Here is a 22,257-nt window from a genome sequence, read left to right as displayed (position 1 = left end):
ATTTCTTTTTAGAAATATACAAAACAGTTGTGGTAAAAGGTCAACTAGAACAAACTTAACACCTCAGTTTTACACACATAAGCAACACTTGGCTGAGAAAAGCCACAAGGGGAAAAGAATACAGTATTGAAGAAAAAACACATCAGCAACACCTTTATGTGTGAAGTTGACCAGCATGAGACTGAAGCTAGAGCAGAGAATGGGAAGGCATACTATATACACACTTCCACTAATGAAAACTCATTTGATGAGATTTTGATAAGGTAGGTAGTTGCTCTGTCAACAGTTTGACTTGCCTTTTTTGATTCCAGTTGGGGTTCTCAGTTTTCTTAGTATCTCAGCTTGTACTTGAGTCACCAGATGTAAATTAGACATTTCTTTCTTCAATTCCCAGTATGTATGTTGCATATTATCACTAAAATAGAATGTTTTTGTTTTTAAAAAGTTAATGCTCATCCTTTTAAGCTGGAGCAAGTTTAAAATAGAAATAAGCAGATTTATATTTTTGTTGCAATTAGTTTCATGATGATGTAAATTAAACAACTGAAAGCTACTTAATTAGGATGTTAAGTGAAAAGACCTAAGAATGTTGTCCTGATTTTAAGCAATTAACTACATTAAATAGATTATAATGAATATCTTATTACTGTTTAGTTTCTTAGTTTCTTTCCTCAGAACCAAGACTAAAGTCTATAATGGTACAGTGGTGTCAATATAATTATTAAGCAGAAAGGAATATGTTCTTTCTTTGCAAATCTGATCAAGAATAAAATTACATTCATTCATATGTGGATTTAAATTTTTCTGTTTATCTTTTTGATTATTTGATATTGTGAACTGAAATGATGTATCAGTTGCTGAATATATACACCAAGTCTACATTAAAATAAAATTTAGATTTCATATATTACGTTCTTTATGTTTGACTGGGTTGTCTCATATTGTTGGTTCTAAACAATGTGATATGACAGACAGCACAAGACATGGAGAGCCCGATGATTTCCTCATAAGGAAAAAGAAACTACAGCAGGAGGATTATATGAAACAGAAATGAAAACTTCAAAGATATGTCTCTCAGTTTTTTTAAAAGCATTTTACTTCACTAAGGAATTATAAGTTATTTCTACACTTTAAAGGGTTTTATTTTCCAAAAGCATTCTTATATTCATGGTTTTCTTATGTTCTTAATTTCCAACTAAATGAATCTTAAGCACATATTCTCAAATTGCTTTGCACAAATATTAAACATAAAATAACTGATAATATAGTACTGAACAACCATTATTGCCATCAGAATTTGCAAAGTAAGCAAACATGTCACCTCATGCTTCAAACTTTTTCTTTTCCATCCTGGAGATGGAACCCAGGGCCTTGAGCATGCTAGGTTAAAGACAGTACCATACACTTGAGCCATGTTCCCAGCCCTTCAATTTTTTAAAAATTTATTGCAAAGGTAATGTACAGAGGGATTCCAGTTACATAAGTAAGGTAATGAGTACATTTCTTTTTGAACAGTGTTACCCTCTCTCTCCTTTTCTCTCTCTCCACTCCTCTCTCCCAAGTTGTAAAGTTCATTTCCAACATTATGTCTAGTGAGTATCACTGTTGCACTGGTTCACCATTTGTCTCAGTGTTTGTGATTCCCTTTTCGTTCTCAAATCAGATAAACATATACAAGACAAAAGGTACAGAAATCAAAAGTAGTGGTAATGGGGAATAAACCAAAAAGGTGGGGGGGTGGTAGTGGAGAAATAAATGCAAACAGTACAATAAGAAAAACTTCTTGCTTCCATTTCTTGGCATTTCTATAAGCATCATTTTATATGATCATATCCACATCACTTTTGATCCTTTGTGATCCTCTGCTAAGAATAGAGCCTGTATTTCTTATGTTTCTTTGGGTCTGGCACACTTCACTTAATATGATTTTTTTTGAAGTTTTTCCATTTCATTATGAATGGAGTGATGTCATTCTTTCTGATGAACACATAGAATCCCACTGTGTATATGATCCATTCATCTATTAAGGGGCATCTGGGTTGATTCCATATCTTAGCTATGGTAAATGATGCTGCAATGAACATAGTTGTGCTGCTAGCTTTAGTATGGCCTTCTCTGTGGTCATTTGGCCCTTCAATTTTTATCCAGCTGTAAACAAAAACTTCAAACTTCAAGGGGATAACTCTTCCCAGTCTAAATCTAATCTATTCATTATAGAAGAAATATTTGAAAACAAATATTTTGAATTATGTAAGGTCAAAATACTCCTCAGCTTGTAATTCTTTAATGCAGTAGCACAATAAACTTTATAGTGCCTTAGAGAAAAATCTGCTTGTGTAAGTCTATCACAAATGTCATCAGTTAACCTTTTGTATATTAGAAAATATAGGGCTTTTGCAGGAGTTTTGACAGGTGTGAAATAGTTACTTCACCGAAGTTCACTAACCACCACTATTTTACCAGTAAATATCTCAGATGATTGTTAAATGAATATTTCACATTTGTTTCAATGTAAAGAATATTGTTGATTCTTTGGTACAAATCTAGGCATGCTTCCCAAGGAATAACTTAAGTACGTATAAATTCTGTATATGTGCTAATTCCTAGACAGGATTTGTGTATCATACAAATAATGCAACTTGAAAATAGTTTAGTATTGGCAATTTTAAGATGGCAAATCAGTACCTGTATTGGAGAAAATAAAATACCTATGATTGTGTCTGGAGAATGAAATACCAAGACTAGTCATTTAAAACAGCTAAGCATGTAAAATAAAAGAGAAACAATTATAAAAGTGTTTAGAAACAGTAATTGAAAATACATTTTCAATCCAATTTAATAACTGCTTAAAAAATTAAGATGAAAACTAGGTCACTGAGACTGACACAAAATCTGTCTTCTGCCCTAATGTCACCTGAATTGAACTACATAAAAAAAAAAAAAAAAGCTAACAATTATTACACAGTGTAAGTTCTCCCTCTTGTGGATAATAAAATTAACTGTAGTTAGTGCTACCTGCTATACGCTATTCCAAGCGTGTAAAAAATATTTTAAATTCAATATTCCTGAGCAAAATATTGCTACCATTAATTGAGATTTGAAAAGTTAAGTTGTTATAAAATTTTTAGTGAGGTTCACCAAAACCCTGTTACTTAGTTACTGAGTGTTTTATCCAAGTATTTTTGAGACTGAATGATTAGACTATATGTCACTTCATGCTAATTTACCAAAACTAGGACTGTGGACTTCAACTACTGCTTGAAGAACACGAGCAAAATCCTATTAATATATTTACATAAATACTAGAATATTGAAACTTAGAAACTGTAATCATAGTTGAGCATTTGTTATGTGCTAGGCACTTCATCCACATTCTCATACCAATTTGACGAAGTAGATAAACTCATTTTATATGCCTGGGCTGGCTTTGATCTGCGATCCTCAGATCTCAGCCTCCTGAGTAGATAGGTTTACAGGCATGAGCCACCAGTGCCCAGCTACAAGGTTGTTTTTTAAAGGTAGCTTTTATCTGTCCTGTGTAATCACTGATCACTCCCCTTTTCGGAGTTTTCTTCTTCTTGTCATTATCCACTTACAAACACCTATAATTATGTAGACTGTCAACACACAAGCTTTTCAGCCCTCCATTATAAAATTTCCTACCTCTAACTTAAATATTATGAAGACTTGCTTCTCTGCATTTCAAATAAGGGTTACTTGTCTTGACAATAGGAACTATAATTATGGAATTATATAAAAATGTAATACATGAAATACATTATATTAGATAATACATGATAAACCTATAGATTATATAATTATATATTTCTGTAATCTATAGGTTATAGAATAAAACTGTCCAGTTCTTAAATCATAATACATATTCAACTCTTTTTTTTTTTTCCCCTATAGGTTATAGAATAAAACTGTCCAGTTCTTAAATCATAATACATATTCAACTCTTTTTTTTTTTTTCCCCTGGTCATGAGACTTGAAATCTGGGCCTGGGCGTTGTCCTTGAGCTCTTCAGCTCAAGGCTAGCGCTCTACCACTTGAGCCACAGCACTACTTCTGGTTTTCTGGTGGTTAATTAGAGAGAAGAGTCTCACGGACTTTCCTGCCTGGGTTGGCTTTGAACTGCAATCCTCAGATCTCAACCTCCTGAGTAGCTAGGATTACAGGCATGAGACACAGGCACCTGGCTTCAACTCCAATAAATGTTCCTTGTATAAAGAAAAAATACTTGAGTTTTTACTTTAGCTGTTCAGAATTCTCTTTACCTTTTGAAAAGCATTACAGTCCATCAAACGAAATAAAGATATAGTATATTAGATAAGAGCTATAAAAATGTCATTTTTGACAACTGTGATTCCCCTAAATGTCTTTCAAATATTTTTGACTATATATTAAGTAATGAGCATTTTACATTTCAACTAAAAATAAAAAAGTTACAAATACACCATACTTGGCCCTACTATGTGTAATATATTCTCTAGTATATGTTATATATTCTGATATATTCTATTGTTTTATTCCACACTTATTTGTGTGTGTGTGCTGGTCCTGGGGTTTGAACCTCAGGGCTTGGGCACTGTCCCTGAACTTTTTTTCCTCAAGGCTAGCATTCTACCACGTGAGCTAAGTTCTGGCTTTGTGGTAGTTAATTAGAGATGAGAGTCTCATGGACTTTCCTGCCTGGGTTGACTTCAACCTGCAATCCTCACATCTCAGCCTCCTTAGTAGCTAGGATTATAGGTGTGAGTCTGGAGATTTGCTTTATTCTGTATTTTTAAAATGCCTATTAAACTTAGAAAATTTCTCTATCACTAAAGTTAATACAAAGAAGCTAAAAACACTAAGCTAATCTACACAGTATTAACTAGGGACTTACATTTTAAGATATCATTTATAATATAGTCCCACAACATAAATTTAAATAATAAGCAAAAGAAATACACTTCCATACCTAGATCTGTTTTAAAAACTTAACTGATCAACCTAAAGCCGTTACCAAAAAAAGCAGAACAATGACTAACATTTCTGATTGGGCTTATTATTTTTCACTGTTTTCTTTCTTTTTTTTTTTAACACAGACTATCATATAATTTATCCACTAATTAAAAGTAATGATCTAGTTCACATCTGTAATCCTAGCTACTCAGGAGGCTGAGATCCGAGGATCACATTTTGAAGCCAGCCTAGGCAGAAAAGTCCTGCTTACGGTTTTCTGGTGGTTTAATGGAGCTTAAGAGTCTCACTGGAACTTTTCAAGGTTAGCTCTCAAAAACCGGGAGTGTAGCTGAGCCTCAAAGTAGTAAGAGAGCTAGCCTTGAGCAAAAGAGCTCAGGGATAGCACCCAGTTAAAATAGCACCCAGGGATAGCCCTGAGTTAAAATCTCCTGGGGGGGCGGGGAGGAAGAAAGAAAGGAAGATGTTAAAGAAACTATTTAGTACTACCTTGTTGGCCCGGCAATATGGTAGAGGAAATTTTTTTTAAGGGAACTTTCCAAATAATTCTTAAAAATACCTACACCATTGGCTTGTGGTTTTGTGGAAATATTGCCATGTACTTTTTCCTAATGCAGTAAACAATTTATTATCTGAATTGTTCCATTTAAAAATGGTGAGAGCTAGACTGGTAGCTACTTGGGAGGTGATGATTAGGGAATCAGTTTGAGGCCAGCTGGAGCAAAAAGTTTATGAGACTCTCACAACCAATGGTTGAACTTAGAAGTGTGTGCCTGCCATTCTAGCTACATGGGGAAAGGCACAAATAGGAAGACTGAGGTCCAGGCTAGCCCAGGCATGAAGGGAGACTATCTCTGAAAATACCTTATTTAAAAAGGGCTGGGAAAGTGGCTCATGTGGTAGAGGTGTGAAGCTTTGAATTCAAACCCAGTACAAAAAACAAAAACAAAACCAACCAAAAAAACAAAAACGGCCAAAAAAGATAGGTCACTTATAAAGATTAATAAAATACGGACAGGAAATAGGTATATGATGGAGTGGAGGAAAATATCATTAAGACTGAAGTTAACATAAAAATATACATATAACATTTACCAAAGGTAGCACACAAATTTGGATACAAGTTTTCTACCTGCTAAGGAAGTAACCTAATCGGGAACTGCAAAACAAGCTGCAGGAATTCACAAGTATACTTATGCACACCAAGTGGTAACCATCAGCAGAAGATGCTTTATTTGAACAGTTCTTCCCAATACAAAACTGTATGGAATAGTTTTAGCACAAACTAATTTTTAGACTGAATTTAGATCAATTCTTTATGAAACTGTTCTCTATCCTGTCATGCCTCGCAAGGTATTTTTTGTTGTTGTTGGTGGTTGTGGGGCTTGAACTCTGGGCTTGGGCGCTATCCCCGCGCTCTTCAGCTCAAGGCGAGTGCTCTATCGCTTGAGCCACAGGGCCACTTCCAGTTTTCTAGTGGTTACGTGGAGATAAAGAGTCTCACGGACTTTTCTGCCCGAGCTGGCTTTGAACCGTGAGCCTCAGATTTCAGCCTCAGTAGCTAAAATTACAGGCATGAGCTATCAGTGCTGGGCTCCAAGTTATTTTTTTTAGGCAAGCAACTTTTCAAGAGAGTTTCAGGTAATCTCTAATCAATGGCAACCCATTCCTATTCTACAGCAGGCATAATTAATACACTATGTAGCCCCTTTATTTCAACCACTGATTCTAATGTCTTAAGTCTCTCATTCTTTGCAAAATTGACTTGAATTGGCTTATAAAAATGACAAGTAAAACTCAATATAGGGAAACCTATGCTGAAAGGAGAAAAGGTAATTTTAACCAAGATTATCTTTAAGAAAACATTTGCATGACATTGTACTAAATGTATTCTGAAGGCACAACTGAAACGTTAAAGCAGCAAAGCTGAATGATTGCAACAGAGACTAAAACGTTTAGGATTTTATAGAAAGCGTTTGCTCAACCTGATTTAAAGAATAGCTGTCAGTTCCTCAAACTGTTTTCCCTAATTGATCATTTCCCTCAAGCAAGTTTTTGGTAAAAATAGGTATCTAAAGCAATTCACACATGAACGCTGACAGCTAAGAAGGAAAAGTTTTCTTAAATAAAGTTTATTACAAAAAGCTTCCACATGGTTAATTCTTTAAAACTTAAAATATTAATGTTCAGAAAACTTGAGAGTACAATATGTACCTTTCTATTACTAATTGTGCTATTATGTAACTGTTGCTTATTTTTTAAATAAATATATTATGCTAAAGATTATAATCAATATCCAAATAGTATATACTTTAAAAGTTAAATCATAATAGTAATCTAGGTACAGAAAGAGTACTGTTGAAGAAAACATGCATTATTTTAATACTGAAGACTGTACATACCTTGAAATGCTTAGTCTTTGGAAATCTCTATTCTGATTGTCTTCCTGAGATGAATCCTGCATTTGTTTTAAAAATAAAGTTTAAAAATTGTAACATTACCACAGATATTTCAACTTTTACAGAATATACTTATATTCTGTAACTATATAATTATATGTTCTGTAATATATTCTGTATTTATATCCTGTAAATATATATAATTATTTAGTATACAACTATCAATTTCATACTCAATTTTAATGAAATATTGTCAGAAAATCTAATGTAAATCAGCAATAAACACAAAGGGATTATTTAATAGTCAAAGACTGCTCATGGCCAATAATCAAGTTTTTGATGTTCCTAAGGCAGCTGCTTTCTTGTGTAATATGTGTTTCACAAACAGGGCCCGTGGCTGCAAACTCATGGGAAACAATGTTCAGGTTATATAGGTTCTTATATTATTGACCTCAGAACCTTAAATACGCAACAGCACAGTGTGATCTCTACAGGGGCTAGAGACCTCAGATTCCTTCTGTACCAACTCTACTAATCCAGTGTTTCTTATACTTCTTTGCTCTAAAGTTTCTAATTCTTAGATTCAACTGTTCTAAAAGTTGGGATATAAGAAAATATATAAAATTATTAAGACTTTTAGTAGAACTGCTTCTGAAACTGACCTCACTAACACCAAACACTGAGTTCACTGATGTTAAAAAACAAAAGACACCAGTATTCCATTTAAGATAGAAAATTATATTATAGAGTATGTTTCACAGAAAGTAGCATCTTAAAAATCATTTATGACAGCTGGGTGCCAGTGACTCAAGCCTATAATTCTAGCTACTCAAGAGGTCGAGAACTGAGGATCACAGCTCAAAGCCAGACAAGGAAAGTCCATGAGACTCTTCTCTCCAATTAACCACCAGAAAACCATAATTGACACTGTGACTTAAGTGGTAGAGCACTTACCTTGAGCCCAGGCCCAGATTTCAAGCCCCACGACCAACAGAAAACAAAGAAACAAACAATTCTAACTATGGTTATATAAATGAGCAAGCTTATTAAATGATTATAATAATCTGGCTTCTCTCAGATTCCCACATCCAAGAACATTTTAACCAGAAAAACTTCCAAGACTGAATTTAAAAGTATATATCCTTTAACACCCTTGATAAATTATGTCAATTCTTTATTTACTTGCTTCATTTCTTTATATTAACTGACATTTTTTACTTCATCATCTTTCACTACCATGAATAAATGCTGTAAAAGGCCAGATCAGGCCTTTTTTTTTCCTTTCAATATTCCTCCTTTACTACTCTTTTGAAATGCTACTTCTGGGCCTTGAGTTCAGGGCCTAGAGCTCTCATTCAGCTTTTTGCTCATGGCTAATACTTTACTACTGGAACCATGCCTCTACTCTCGCATTTTTGCTCATGAATTTGAGACAGACTCTTGAGTACTCTTCTGCTCCGGCTGGCTTCAAACCTTGATCCTCCATGTCTCAGCTTTCTAAGTAGCTAAAAGACTTAGTGCTAGTAGCTTGAGTCAGTGTCACAGAGCTCAGAATTAATTTTATCACTATAGGCAAGTGCTATTAAGAGATAAAAAGGCAAGCTTTGTCTACTTCCAAGATCTGGTTGCTAATGGTAGATTTAAACTAAAAGCAAACTAATTCCTTAGCACCACCTAGTGGAAAAGAGTAAAACTACCAGCAACACATAACATGAATAGAAGTGTTTTTAGGGGAGGGGGGCCAAGATGGGGCCAAGATGGCGACAGGACAGTAGGGAAACACCACAGCTCTCTCCAGAATGCCAGCACAGAAGATGCCCAAGATGCTGGTGCTGGTGCCAGTTCTGGACCTGCTGATTGCAAACAGAGAAACCTTGGAGCTTGGAACCTACACAGAGACCTTTCCCTTACCCTTCACTGGACTGAGGCCGCCCCATCCTGCCAAAACCAGTCAGCCTCACAGCTGAGGGGGGAACCCTAGAATTACAGGGGTCCATTCGCAGAAAGCCAGTGCATTAGACTCCCAAGGTGCGGGGGCTAACCCAGAGAGCACAAACAGAGCCAAAAACCTCGGAGCTCAGAACCTGTGTGAATACCCCTCCCCTACCCCTCTGCTGGTGGCCAGCACAAAAAATGCCCACAGCGCCAACCTGGACAGCATCAACAGAGGCAGAGATGGAGAGACACAATGACCTATAGCGGTCACTACCTGGCCCAGCCCACAAGCATCTGAGAGCACTGTGGCAACAAGCGACCTACATCGCACAAAAACAGTGATCTGCCACAACACGGCTGGAGAGTTCCCAACCAGCTCCAGGGTAAGTACTCTAGAGGGGACAGTGTACCCCCCCTCCCCAAGGGAGACCAGTGCTGATGGTAACACCCAGAGCTTGACTCAGACCCTCCCTCCCACCCCCCCACCTGGACTACGGGTCTAACAAAAACTGGGAACTGTTCAAGGGCCCCACCAGCTCGTGGAGCACATCCAGCCAGCCAGGACAGATCAAGATCACCCCTGGAAGGGAGTTTAAACACCCAAGCCTGGAACAGTGTCCTAAGGCCACAGCAGCCAACAGCAGAAGAAATCCAAACTGCATACCCCAGGCTGTGTACCCTGAGCAGGATACCCAGCACCACAGGTCCATAGGCATGCCCCAGATGGGGGCCAGGAGCCAGGGCCAGGCCTGGGGATCAGTGTCTGAGCTGTACAACCCACCCATCCCAACTGAAGTCAGAAACTGAGCACATGCCTCAGCAGAGGGGGGAAAGCAGGGAACCGCACCACTTGGGAATTGTGCCCATGATGGCAAAGGCCTGTGTGTCCAGGGAGGGAGAACCAGAAATCCAAACCCAAACAGAGAACCTGACCTGTATATCCCAGGCTGAGGATTGGACAGCTAAGGCCACCAACCTGATTAAAGTAAGTAACTCACAGCGGACTCCCAACACCTGGGAGAGTACATCCAGCACACCCAATGTCTCCAAGAGCACCTGTAGGAGTATGAACAGTCTAGGCTGCTCAGTCCTTGACTAAAGGTGGGAAATGCCTGTGATCTCCAGCAGACAGCTGATTGCCCTATGTGGCTCAGACTAGCAGCTGGAGGTCAGCCTCTCTCCCAACAGAACCAAGACCAGGTACAGACTCTCTCAGCCAACCAAGGGCCAAGAGTGAGCTTCATCAATTGATCCAGGAACCAACCCAGAACCAAGCAAAGACAGCCACCTATTGACCAAAAGAGTCAGTTTCAGATTAGTCTCCAGGATCCCCGAACCCCCATGCAAAAATAACAGAAAATTACAAGATTTATCAATACCCAGGATACCAAGCTACCCCCAAAAGCCAGCAGCCACCTAGTGGGGAGAGCTCCAATGGAAGCAAAGCAGGAATAGAAGACAAACACTATATCTAAGAGATGCTGGAGGCAATGACTCAAGAATTAAAGTAAGAAATGGATTAGAAATTTAAAGAACACAGAAATGAAATATCAAAAGAGATGCAGGATTTCAAACAGGGAATGCATGCAAAAATAGATGCAGTACACACCTCGCTAAAAGATGAGATTAATACTCTGAGAACCAACACAGAAGCCATCAATGGCTCAATCTCCTCCATGCAAACCACAATGGAAGCCATAGTTAACAGAGTAAACCAAATGGAAATTAGAATATCAGATATGGAAGACAAAATGCAGCAACTGTAAAAAAAAAAAAAAGTCACTGATATGGAAAAATCACTTAAATTATGCCAAAGGAAAATCCAAGAGCTAGCAGACAGTGCCAAGAAATTTAACCTTCATAAAACTGGAGTGAACGAAGGTGAAGAGTATCAAAGCAAGGGAATACAGCACTTATTCAGTAAGATTATCAATGAAAATTTCCCCCATCTTGAAAGAGAACATCTCACCTACACAACAGAAGCAAATAGAACACCTAACAAGCAGGATCCCAGGAGAAATACTTCCAGGCACATCATAGTAAAAATGATAGCTCTGAAAAATAAAGAAACAATCTTGTATGCAGCAAAAACAAAGGAGCTATACTTTAATGGGAAAAAATCAGAACCACTGCAGATCTCTCCACACAGACACTGAATGCAAGAAAGGCCTGGGAAAGTACGATCTGAGCCTTGAGAACCAATAACTGCCAGCCCAGACTGATATACCCAGCAAAGCTAGCATTCACATTCAATGGAGAAACTAAAATTTTAATAGTAAAGAAAAACTAAATGAGTCATAAACAATAAGCTAGCATTACAAAGAATATTAAGAGGGGGAACACAACCTGAAGAAAGCAATCATGAACAGGGATCCACATCAGATAGTTATCACTTAGAAGTCCGACTTAGTAAGCACAGGAGGAAAGAATAAAAACTTAGGAAAGCCGGAAATTGACAGGAAACACAATGCATCTCTCTATAATAACCATAGATATTAATGGGCTCAATTCACCCATCAAAAGCAGACCAATGGAATAGAACAGAAGATCCAGAAATAAAACCACACACTTACAGTCATCTGATATTTGACAAAGAAGCCAGACATACAGTGTGAAGAAGCACAGCCTATTCAATTACTGGTGCTGGGAAAACTGGGCAGCCACATGCAGAAAACTAAAAGTGGACTCCAGCCTTTCACCATGCACTAACATCAACTCAAAATGGATTAAAGACCTTAACATCAAACCTGAATCTCTGAAACTACTGCAGGACAGAATAGGAGAGACACTTGAACTTATAGCCACAGGCAGGAACTTCCTGAACAGAGTTCCAGGGTCACAAAAAATTGGAGAGAGACTTGACATATGGGACTACCTTAAAATAAAGTTTCTGCAGAGTTAAAGACATAGCAAACAAACCAGAAAGACAACCAACTAACTGGGAAAAAAATATTTACCAGCAATATATCAGACAAGGGCCTAATATCCAGTATATAGGGAACTCAAGAAACTCATTCCTCCTGCAGGGCACCAGTAGCTCACACCTGTAACCTAGCTACTCAGGAGGCTAAGATCTGAGGATTGTGGGTTCAAACCCAGCCCGGGCAGGAAACGGTGAGATTCTTATCTCCAATAAACCACTAGAAAACCGGAAGTGGCGCTGTGCTCAAAAGGAAACTAGGAGGACACAAACAGAGGAAAACAGGGGAAAACATACAACAGCGGGACCCATCAGCTCCACTGTTCATTGATCAAAATGAACTAAGCAACTCAATGGCAGCGATGGGAGGGAGGGAATGAGCGGGAAAGAGTGAACAGCTGACACTAAGCAAAAGGAAAGAAATGTACATATCACTGGATGTGGAAGAAATAACTGTATTTTCAAAGCTCATAGAACTCATAAACTTTATAGACCACAATAAAGACAATTTTCCCCAGGAAGGTTAGAATGTGTTTGTGACTTTTAACTAAGTATCACTATCCCACAATACTGTGAAATTTATGTAATCACTTAATCACAATAAAACATTGGAAAAAAAGTGTTTTTATTGTTTGTAAAATCACACTTATGTGAGAATACTAGGTAAACTCTGCGTTACACACACAAATTTAACCTTCATGAAAAAGAAGTACTTAATGTCCACAGAAATCAAGTTCTCTAAAAAGCTAAATGATGCTCCTAATGTTACAGTTAAATAAGCAAAACAATTATGAGCTAAATGTCCATGATTTCATGATACTGTTTCTTACTCTACACTGAAATGTACATGAACAGTATATAAAAGCTGTCAAATGAATTCTTTTCAAGTAGTACGTGCATACCAACAAATTATCTAGAGCCTCACTGTGTACATTTTTACAAGCACATATTTTTTAAAGAGGCCCAGTAGTGACTATGTCAAGTGAGCTTATGGAATAAAATGCTGGAATCATTTGGACGAATGGTGCTGTGTGTCTGCCCTCAAGTTCAAAGCTAGGAAAATCAACTTTTAATATCAAGTAAGAAAATAAAAACTTGTTGGCTCTACGACAAGTTAACAATCACTTTTATAAGCATTTCCCATTTATCAAACCCACCCAGGGGCTCTGTAGCAAGCTCTCATTTCCCAATACAGATGGATTCATGTAGTTTATATACATAATTTTAAGAATAAACTGTGTATATAAGATTATTAAGCAGACTCCCCTGAGACGTACAAGCTAAGGACACTTGGGTTTCAGGTGCACAGTCCTAGTTGGCAGTCAGAATGTATGGGAAGTTGTTTCTCTTTTACATGGCAACATCCTAGAGTAATGTAGAATAGTGGAATGCTCTGGTGTACAAAATGGTTGAGCTGAGGATTATTTAACTGTGTATACTTATTTACACAAATACATAAATACACAGAAATTATATTTGTACAGATTACTAAGCTTTTCAATTTCTTTGAACAGCTATTTCAAATTCTCTATTTGGTGCAGTGCTCTCATACTTCCTTGCTTCTTTATCATTTTATTTTTTATCATAGCACATTACCATGATACCTGCCAATCTATGTCCAACTTTATTAGGAACCAAATGTAAAGTATTAGTATACAGACTCCAGGTGAGGACTTGAGACACACTGTGTGTTTTAAGACAATGACTTTAAGATAACCTACAGCAGTTAGGCAGACTTCGGGATCTGGGCAATTCTTAAATTCTCAGCTTTTAAAGCTGCTACTAAATTATCTGTCTTTAATATCTAGTTAACCCTAATATTAAGCTATATAAAATGAGAAACTTAAAATCTTTAAACTCTTTAAACTTAATAGGATTAAAAAGGGGGGTAGGGAGGAAAACTGAAGGAAAGGGAGCTTGAAAGAACAATTGTAATAACCTAACATGCTGTGTGTGTATGAATATGTGTGTGTGTGTGTCTTAGTCCTAGTGCTTGAAGTCAGGGGCTGGGCACTCAAGGAAGCTCTACTACTTGAGCCACAGCTCCACTTCTGGCTTTTAATTAGTGGTTAATTGGAGATAACTGTCTCATGGACTTTTCTGCCTGGGCTAGCTTTGAACCTTGATCCTCAGATCTCAGCCACTTGAGTAGCTAGAAGTAATAACCTAATAAACCTTTTAGAAATTAAGTCTTTTAAAATTATAAACTTTTGGTATCGGGACAAAGTGTCAAATTGTAGAACAAATGATTAACGTAGAAGACCAAATGACTATTTTTGTCAGGAAAGGAGAATATCTCCTTTCTGAGTTGTTATAATTGGTGATAACTCTCTGGTTTAAGATTCAGTTATACATCCTACATATGAGACAAAAGAATTGAATTGAATAATTTTGTAGTACCATTTGTTTGGCTTTCTGTAGCTCTAGCTTGAGACTGTTACATTCTCTCCTCATCAGTTCCAGCTCTTGTTCCAAACCATGTATCTTCAGGTCACAGCTTAACTTTTCTACCTCCCAGTTTGATGAAGGTGGATTTAAATTCCTCATCACTACAAAAGGATGGACATCAAAATTATTATCTGCCTTCTACAGTGATTCAATTCTAGAAAGGTTAAAAATGCTGGCAAAATGTAGATAATAGAAAAAGGAATATAAAACATGTATCCATTAATAATTTTGAAAAAAGAAACAGTATTTTCAATGACATGCCAATAAGAATATCTTGCAACCTTTTAGAATGTATTAATTATCCTATCTCTGATTTTTTTATTTAAGTATAAATTTGTCTGGAATCTTAAAAAATACCATTTTTGTCAGCAAACACAAAAATTCTGACAGACCAATAATCAATTTTACATAACTACAACTGAGTTTTATAAAAATAATGAAGTGAATAAACTAAGATAGTTAATACTCCATCTCAGTGTCATTACAGTACAAAATTTGATGAATAGACCTAACAGGTGTGCTGAAACAATTTTGTTCATAAACAATCCACTATAGAAACTCAATATACCTGGATACTACTTTATCTTTAACTTATTACTTTGTATTTTCATTGACAAAAAGTCCCCACCAATCATGGAAAGTGATCTTATGGTAATTTTCTATCAAAAGGTTTCTTAGATGCCTATCCTTTTGTCTGGTGAGAACATTTAAGAGAACAGAACATGATTTAGAACCCCCAAATCTTTTTCACATCAACATCTTATCTTCATCTTTTTAAGAATTTATGAAAGAAAAGGAGGAAGAACAACTGATACTACTGCATGATACTATCGTAATTAAGCAAATGTTCAAGAAAGGTAAGCCAGCCAGAACATACCAGTGGGACAGAAGTTTTCATAAGAATGGGATTTTACTCCTATGTCACTGCAAACTAGCCCTGAATAAATCCCATCCTAGGGAAAGTATAATTTGGAGCCAAGGAAAGGCTAAAGGAAGTTGATACTGTGTGAAAGCAGAACAGAAAAATTAACATAAGCCTAAAATGAACAAAAAATTAGACTTAAAGAAAGTAGTATACTAATGGTGGATATAATGCACAATGGAAAAAAATGTATTCTGTTAGAATTTATAACAAGTAAGTGGCATACCCTGCTGAGTTTCCACCTCTGTTCTTAGCTGGAGGAGTTCTACTTCTTTAGATTGTAGTTGTTCATTCAATATTTTCAAAGATTCAGAGTTGTCTTTATTCTAGTTAAGTAGGGAAAATGCCAAATTACATTCAATAAAATCTGTAAGTTGCTGTTATATCTTCATTTTCAGGTGAATATTGAAAACAAAACCCTCATTCTAGTCTTTAACAACAAGGTATGAAAATGAATTCCATTTCTTACTAATCTTTTTCTTTTTTCTAACATTATTATTCATTGGCTTTATTTTTAACACATCTACTACTTCTACTATGTCATGATTTTGCAAGGTAAATAAGTGATGTTAGATGTATTTAAATTTCTAAACATCATTATATTTTTGATATGGAAATAAATTGCAAGCATAATGGCTACAATTGCACTTAACCTTGAATATGTATGATACTAAATGTTTAATAAATGTAAATATGATTTCCTTAATTTTAAACCTTTTTAAAGAGAAAACTCCATTATACTATACAGGTGTCAGTCTTTTCAAACCAACTTACCATTTTATCCAGTTTGCTCTTCAAGTTATCTCTATCAATACAAACTTCTCGATATGCATGATAGGCCTTGTTTACTTGTTCTCGTCCAACAGAACTTGTTTCTTCATCTAGTCTAGCTCCTACAAGCTAAAATATGAAATTAGAAAATAAAACAAAAACCAACTTAAGAAAGTATTCCACAAGGAAAAAAGTCTCCCTTTAGCCTATAATTAAGTAAATATTTCATTTTCAGACAATTAATCTTTACTGATTAGCAAAGCAAGAATGTAGAGAAGACTTTTAAAGTTTGCTATACTTATACTTTTTTAAAATCAGTATCGAACATGGTCTCATCAGTATTTGAAAAATCACTGTTACTATATCACAGTATACCATACCAGAGTATACCATTTGTTTGAAATGCTTAGGAAATTTTCTAGCCTATAGTATATGATTTCGATGATCAGAAAAAGTATCTGGTTACATCAGGCTCAACTTTTTCTTTTTTCTTTCTTTTTGTGCTGGTTGGGTTTGAACTCAGGGCCTGGCTACCACTCTACCACTTGAGCCACAGCTGCACTTTGAGCTTTTTGATGGTTATGTGGAGATAAGGAGCTCATGGACTTTCCTATCCAGGCTGACTTTGAACTGTGATCCCCAGATCTCAGCTGCCTAAGTAGTTAAGATTATAAGCATGAGCTACCAGTGCCTGGCCAGAATGAATTTTTTTTTTTTTTTTTCGGTCATAGGGCTTGAACTCTGGGCCTGGGCACTGTCCCTGAGCTCTACAGCTCAAGGTGAGCACTCTTACCACTTGAGCCACAGAGCCACTTCTAATTTTCTGGTGGTTAATTGGAGATTAGAATCTGACAGTTTCCTGCCTGGGCTGGTTTTAAAATGTATTCCTCAGATCTCAGCCTCCTGAGTAGCTAGGATTACTGGCATGAGCTACCAGCACACAGCTCAGGCTGAACGTTTTCAAGGAACAGACATGCTAGTTCATTAAATCATGTATTACTCAAGAATTGGTATAGAACTACTGGTAACAAGGTAAATCCTGTTTCACTACATTTTAAAATAAGCATAACAATGAGCTTCAAAAAGTTACCTTCTCTCTTTATCTTTATCCAGTATATAACGAATTTCTTCTCCATTTTTATTCAGTATATAACAGATTTGCTTAATCATAATTAAAGTTCACACAAATAAATTTTGACCATTTTAACCCATTTTTACTTCTATCCTTCATAAATTGAGCTCTACCCACTTACATCTTCAAATCTTTTAATACAGAATAATGAATTTATTGGCTGATAACCATTTCCTTTACCCTCTGTGGAAGCTGTCATTTCTAAGAAGCAAATGTAAATTTATCTGGGAAAAAAAACCCAAAAACCAGACACTAAAATTTAAAACTCAAAAGTAAATGGGTAATCAAGGAAGACTTCCCAATATAAAAGGATGTGAGGGCGATCTGGCTGCGACCATCTGTCACCCCATTGATCGCCAGGGTTGATTCGGCTGATCTGGCTGGCTAGGTGGGTATCCCCTTCCTCCCTCACCGCTCCATGTCTGTCCCTCCCGAAGCTGCGCGCTCGGTCGAAGAGGACGACCATCCCCGATAGAAGAGGACCAGTCTTCGGTCAAGAGTATACGAGTAGCTGCGCTCCCCTGCTAGAACCTCCAAACAAGCTCTCAGGGTCCAATAAATAAAAGGAAACAGCTACATTGCTTATCTATTCCATAACACTTAGAAGTGTCAACATTCTCCATGAAAAAGTAAATGACATTACTAGTTAAAAGCATTATTCCCATTATGGGTGTGAAAGAATAAAAAAGAATGTGGAAGTAAAGAAGACCTTATTAAACATTAATCTAGAAGTGTCCTCCTGTGATACTATGTCACTTGTTTACAGATTCATAATTTTAGAGTCAAGTACATACAGCTATGAGGGTACCATAGTATAAAAAAGAATGAAAATAATCGGAATATATCTCCTTCCAAGCTGTAAAACTCTACAAATATTTATCTAGCAAATCACAACTTTAATGTCCAATTAGGAGATTCATAGTGAGTTGTCCTTGGAAAGTTAGTAAAACCATGGAAGAGAGGACAAAATATTTGAAGTTTCAAATATTTTGAATTAGTCTGTCATAAAATATACAAGCAAAAGAAAAATTACCTTTTCTTCTAAAAACCTTATTCTTTTCTTTAAGAAAGAGTTTTCTTTCTCTGAATCCTTAAGTCGCTTTTTGATGTCTTCATATGCAGTGACCAGGGCAAAATGTGATGCAACAGATTCATCTCCTGAATATATTGAGACTGGAGTCACTGTCTCTCTCCTATGAGCCTTTTCATGATTAAGAATGCATATATCGTCTTCTAATAGTGCATCCATGACAGCTATTTAAAAGAAAGAGTATAAAATATAAATGTCTCGAATAGTGAACAAGAAAAAAACACACTTTGAAAAATGTGCATATCAGAACAATGATTAAATATTCCTGTTTTCTTTTAGACACAGCACAGCATAGTTAAGAACAGAGCTATCTGGGTTCTAATCCAAGTTCTCCAATTAATTATCCATATAACTCAGGGAAAGCTGTTTAAAATCTCTATTTTAGTTTATTTATAAACTTAGGAAATAACATTACCTCATAGAAGCTTAAGAACTTTAAATGACTGATAGCTATAAAGTAGGCTGTCTGTCCGTCTGTCTGTCCGTCCATCCATCCATCCATCCATCCATCCATCCATCCATCCATCCATCCATCCATCCATCCATTCTTCCATTCTTTATTTTTTCATGCTGGTACTGAAGCTTTAATTCAGGCCTTGGTACTCTCTGTCATTTGAGCCATACCTCCAGCAAACATTATTTACTATGAGAAAGCTCTTTAAAATTTTATAAAAATTGTGATTAGAGTATAGAGGACTTGACAAGAACACACACACACTGTCACCAGAAAACGAATACACATACATACCTGCTCCACACATACATAACTGCTCCACATGAAATACCCTTCCTCTAAAAGAACATCTCATGCTCACATATTTTCCTTCATCAACCTTAGCATTCTCATGTCTAGGAGAATTCTGGCATATTATGCAAGTTTTAATGTATACTATATTGTTCCCTTAATAATTGCTTAAGTTTGTATATTCACAATAAAGGACACATTAATGTTTGAAGATTCACTATGTATAATATGTTATGGTCCTTCAATAAAGTAAGAATCACCTACATATTATATGTAGGCCATAGAAAGGTAATTTGCTCATTTAAAACTATTAAAACTTAAGCTGCATGAAACTACAGGATGTGTCTGTTTTATCTTTTTGTCCCCAACCTATCACTACCTATGAGATTCTTAATACTGATTAGAAAATGAAGAGTGGATAGAGAAAAATTCAAACCAGATTCTGACCACAAAACCTTTGAGATCAATTACCTTATTAGTAATAAAAAGGAAACTTTACATCTGCTTTTGTTATTAAACTCAGCGTTAGTTCTAGACCTGAGAATTCCTGAAAAAAAAAAAAATACTATGGAAGGAAGAGTAGCTGAAACCTTTTATAACTTCATGAAAAAATAAAGGTCATATATGAGAAACTAAAAATACTGTACAATGTTTTTTAGTTTAAAATAAAACATTAATTATAACATTCTAAAGGCCATCAACAAAATTTCATGTATTTTAGATTAGCAATTAATGATTATTGAAAACTATTCCTTGCTTGAAATAAAAATTAATGACTCATTATCAGTCATTCTTTTGAGAACTTTATAGGGAAAGGAATTGAGTTAGAAGAATTTAAGTAAGTTTTCCAAAGTAAAATAAGTAGACAGTAAGATGTAAAGAGGAAATTTAATGCATATTTCACTATGCTTACTTTCCTCAAAAAATTCAGCTTGGTGTACTGGCTTTTGTTCTACTTTATGTCAGATAATATACTAAAAATGTTTTGTTTGCATGTTTATTTATATGGTTTATTTTCACTGTATTTTTGTTTTTCTATTTTTTTTTTCTTGCGCTGGTCCTAGGGCTTAAACTCAGGGCCTGGATGCTGTTCCTAAGCTCTTTTGCTCAAGGCTAGCACTCTACCACTTGAGCCACAACTCCACTTCTGGCTTTTTAGAAACTAATTGGAAATAAGAGTCTTATGGATTTTCCTGCCGTAGGCTGACTTTGAACTGTAATTGTTGTACCTCAGCTTCCTGAGTAGCTACAATTTCAGGCATGAGCCACTGGTGCCCAGCTGCTTTTGTCATTTTATAGTTAAAAACTTCTAATTGCTTTCAACTTAAGATAGAGTTTGGATGAAGTGATTTGTGTCTAAGTGATATTATAGAAAAGACAGGCAAAAATAAGCATCTATATTGTTAAGTGTTAAGTAGATAAATCCTATTATTTAATCTTTATTCACACCATTTAAAAGTTTTGAACCTACTAAGACAACTCATAGCCATGAATTAGAGTATTTCCCAGTTTATCAACAAAGCCCAAGAACAAAAATGACCTATGCTACAGTGTTAAAAAAAAGTGGCAGATTTTCATGCTTCTTTTGATACAAGCTGCACAGTCTCCTAATAATGAAGAGTTTTAAGATTCCTTCCCCTACAGGAGTTTACTTTGCTTTCTCTGGGTTCACCTCTACTGCAAAACAGTAAGAATCATTCCATTTATATTGTTGTCAGAAGAAACTATGATAATTTCCCTTCTAAAAAGAAGATATGGGTTATTCCAATAAGGCAAACTCAAAGTATCAACAAGTAGCACCATATGAGGTTTATCTATGCAGAGAATGCCTTAGAAGTAGAATAGAGTAGATGGCTACTAAAGTGGTACAATGCAGTCTAGTTTAACAGCAGGTAAAATAGTCCCATATTAGATAGCTAATTAATATGAATGTGAACCATTACTGTTTACAAATCCAATCCCTTGAGCTTAGTAGTTTCTGAGCCCTGTAAAGAATGATCTTAGAAAGTAGCCAATAATACAAGGCAAATATCCCATTATTATACCAACTGCTAGCAAAATAGTAGACTATGTATAGCCTATGGTTTTATTACTTAAGCTTCCTTTATCCTTTCTGAACCTTATTTTTACAGAGAAGCAAATGGAACTACAGTAGCAGTAGTCTACCTCTTAACAAAAGATCCATTTATATACTTTTGTTACAATAAAACATTTCTACATAGATATACATTCAAATAGTTAAGATGCTTGATTTTCTGGATAAAGTGTACAAGTATAACAACTGGCTATTACTATACATAACAAATTAGATCAAGGTAGACCTAATATTTTGGCATTCTACTGTAATTTAAATTTTCTCAAGGTAACCAATATTTGTTTCTGTTAATCTTTAAAATGAGTGCCCCAAAACACAGTGACTGAAAATTACAACACTGAGGTTGTGGCTCTGTGGTACAGCATTTGCCTAACATGTGCAATATGTAAAGCCCTGGGTTGGATCTCCAGACAACTCCCCCCCCCCCACCACACCACACACACACACAGATATATTTTCTAGACAACAACGTCACAATTATCAAAACACTTCCCAAAGACAAGCTCAAGTGAATTTGTCATGAAATTTAATAAGAAATGTGCCACAAAAACACAAAGAAATCTGGCTTTTTAAAGAATGTTCCAAAAAGCTGGAGACAACCTAATTCACTGTTAGACAAAGTGAAGTGTGGACCACTGCCTCAGAATCACAAGCCCGTAATTCCAGTTATTCAGAGGCAGAAGGAAATTGCAAATCTGAGGTCAGCTGGGGCAAAATTAATGAAAGGCCCTATCTCAAAAACAAGTTACAAACAAAGGACTTGAGGAGTGACTCAAATGATAGCAAAACTGCCTAGGGCACATTAAGTGCTGGATTTTAATTGTTTGTATTT

General features: G+C 36.0%; 1 protein-coding gene across 2 annotated transcripts in view; it reads right to left on the bottom strand.

Moving 5' to 3' along the window:
- Positions 1 to 22,257, bottom strand: part of Azi2 (5-azacytidine induced 2) — a 28,260-nt gene that overhangs the window by 3,079 nt on the left and 2,924 nt on the right. Inside the window, exons 1-7 of one of the 2 annotated variants that reach the window (XM_042666566.1) lie at positions 19,001 to 19,022; positions 18,529 to 18,749; positions 16,367 to 16,492; positions 15,819 to 15,918; positions 14,623 to 14,771; positions 7,371 to 7,426; positions 297 to 415 (exon numbers count right to left, since the gene is read on the bottom strand). In XM_042666566.1, coding sequence (XP_042522500.1) covers positions 297 to 415; positions 7,371 to 7,426; positions 14,623 to 14,771; positions 15,819 to 15,918; positions 16,367 to 16,492; positions 18,529 to 18,744 — 766 coding nt within the window. In that variant the 5' untranslated portion in view covers positions 18,745 to 18,749; positions 19,001 to 19,022. Of the gene's footprint in view, positions 1 to 296; positions 416 to 7,370; positions 7,427 to 14,622; positions 14,772 to 15,818; positions 15,919 to 16,366; positions 16,493 to 18,528; positions 18,750 to 19,000; positions 19,023 to 22,257 lie in introns of those variants that run through there. The other variant, XM_042666565.1, reaches the window with a different exon arrangement.

The sequence above is a fragment of the Dipodomys spectabilis genome, unplaced genomic scaffold (genome assembly GCF_019054845.1).
Source record: "Dipodomys spectabilis isolate Male_0828 unplaced genomic scaffold, ASM1905484v1 ptg000365l, whole genome shotgun sequence".
In the NCBI taxonomy this organism is placed as follows: Eukaryota; Metazoa; Chordata; class Mammalia; order Rodentia; family Heteromyidae; genus Dipodomys; species Dipodomys spectabilis.
This window is presented reverse-complemented; position numbering and strand designations above follow the sequence as displayed.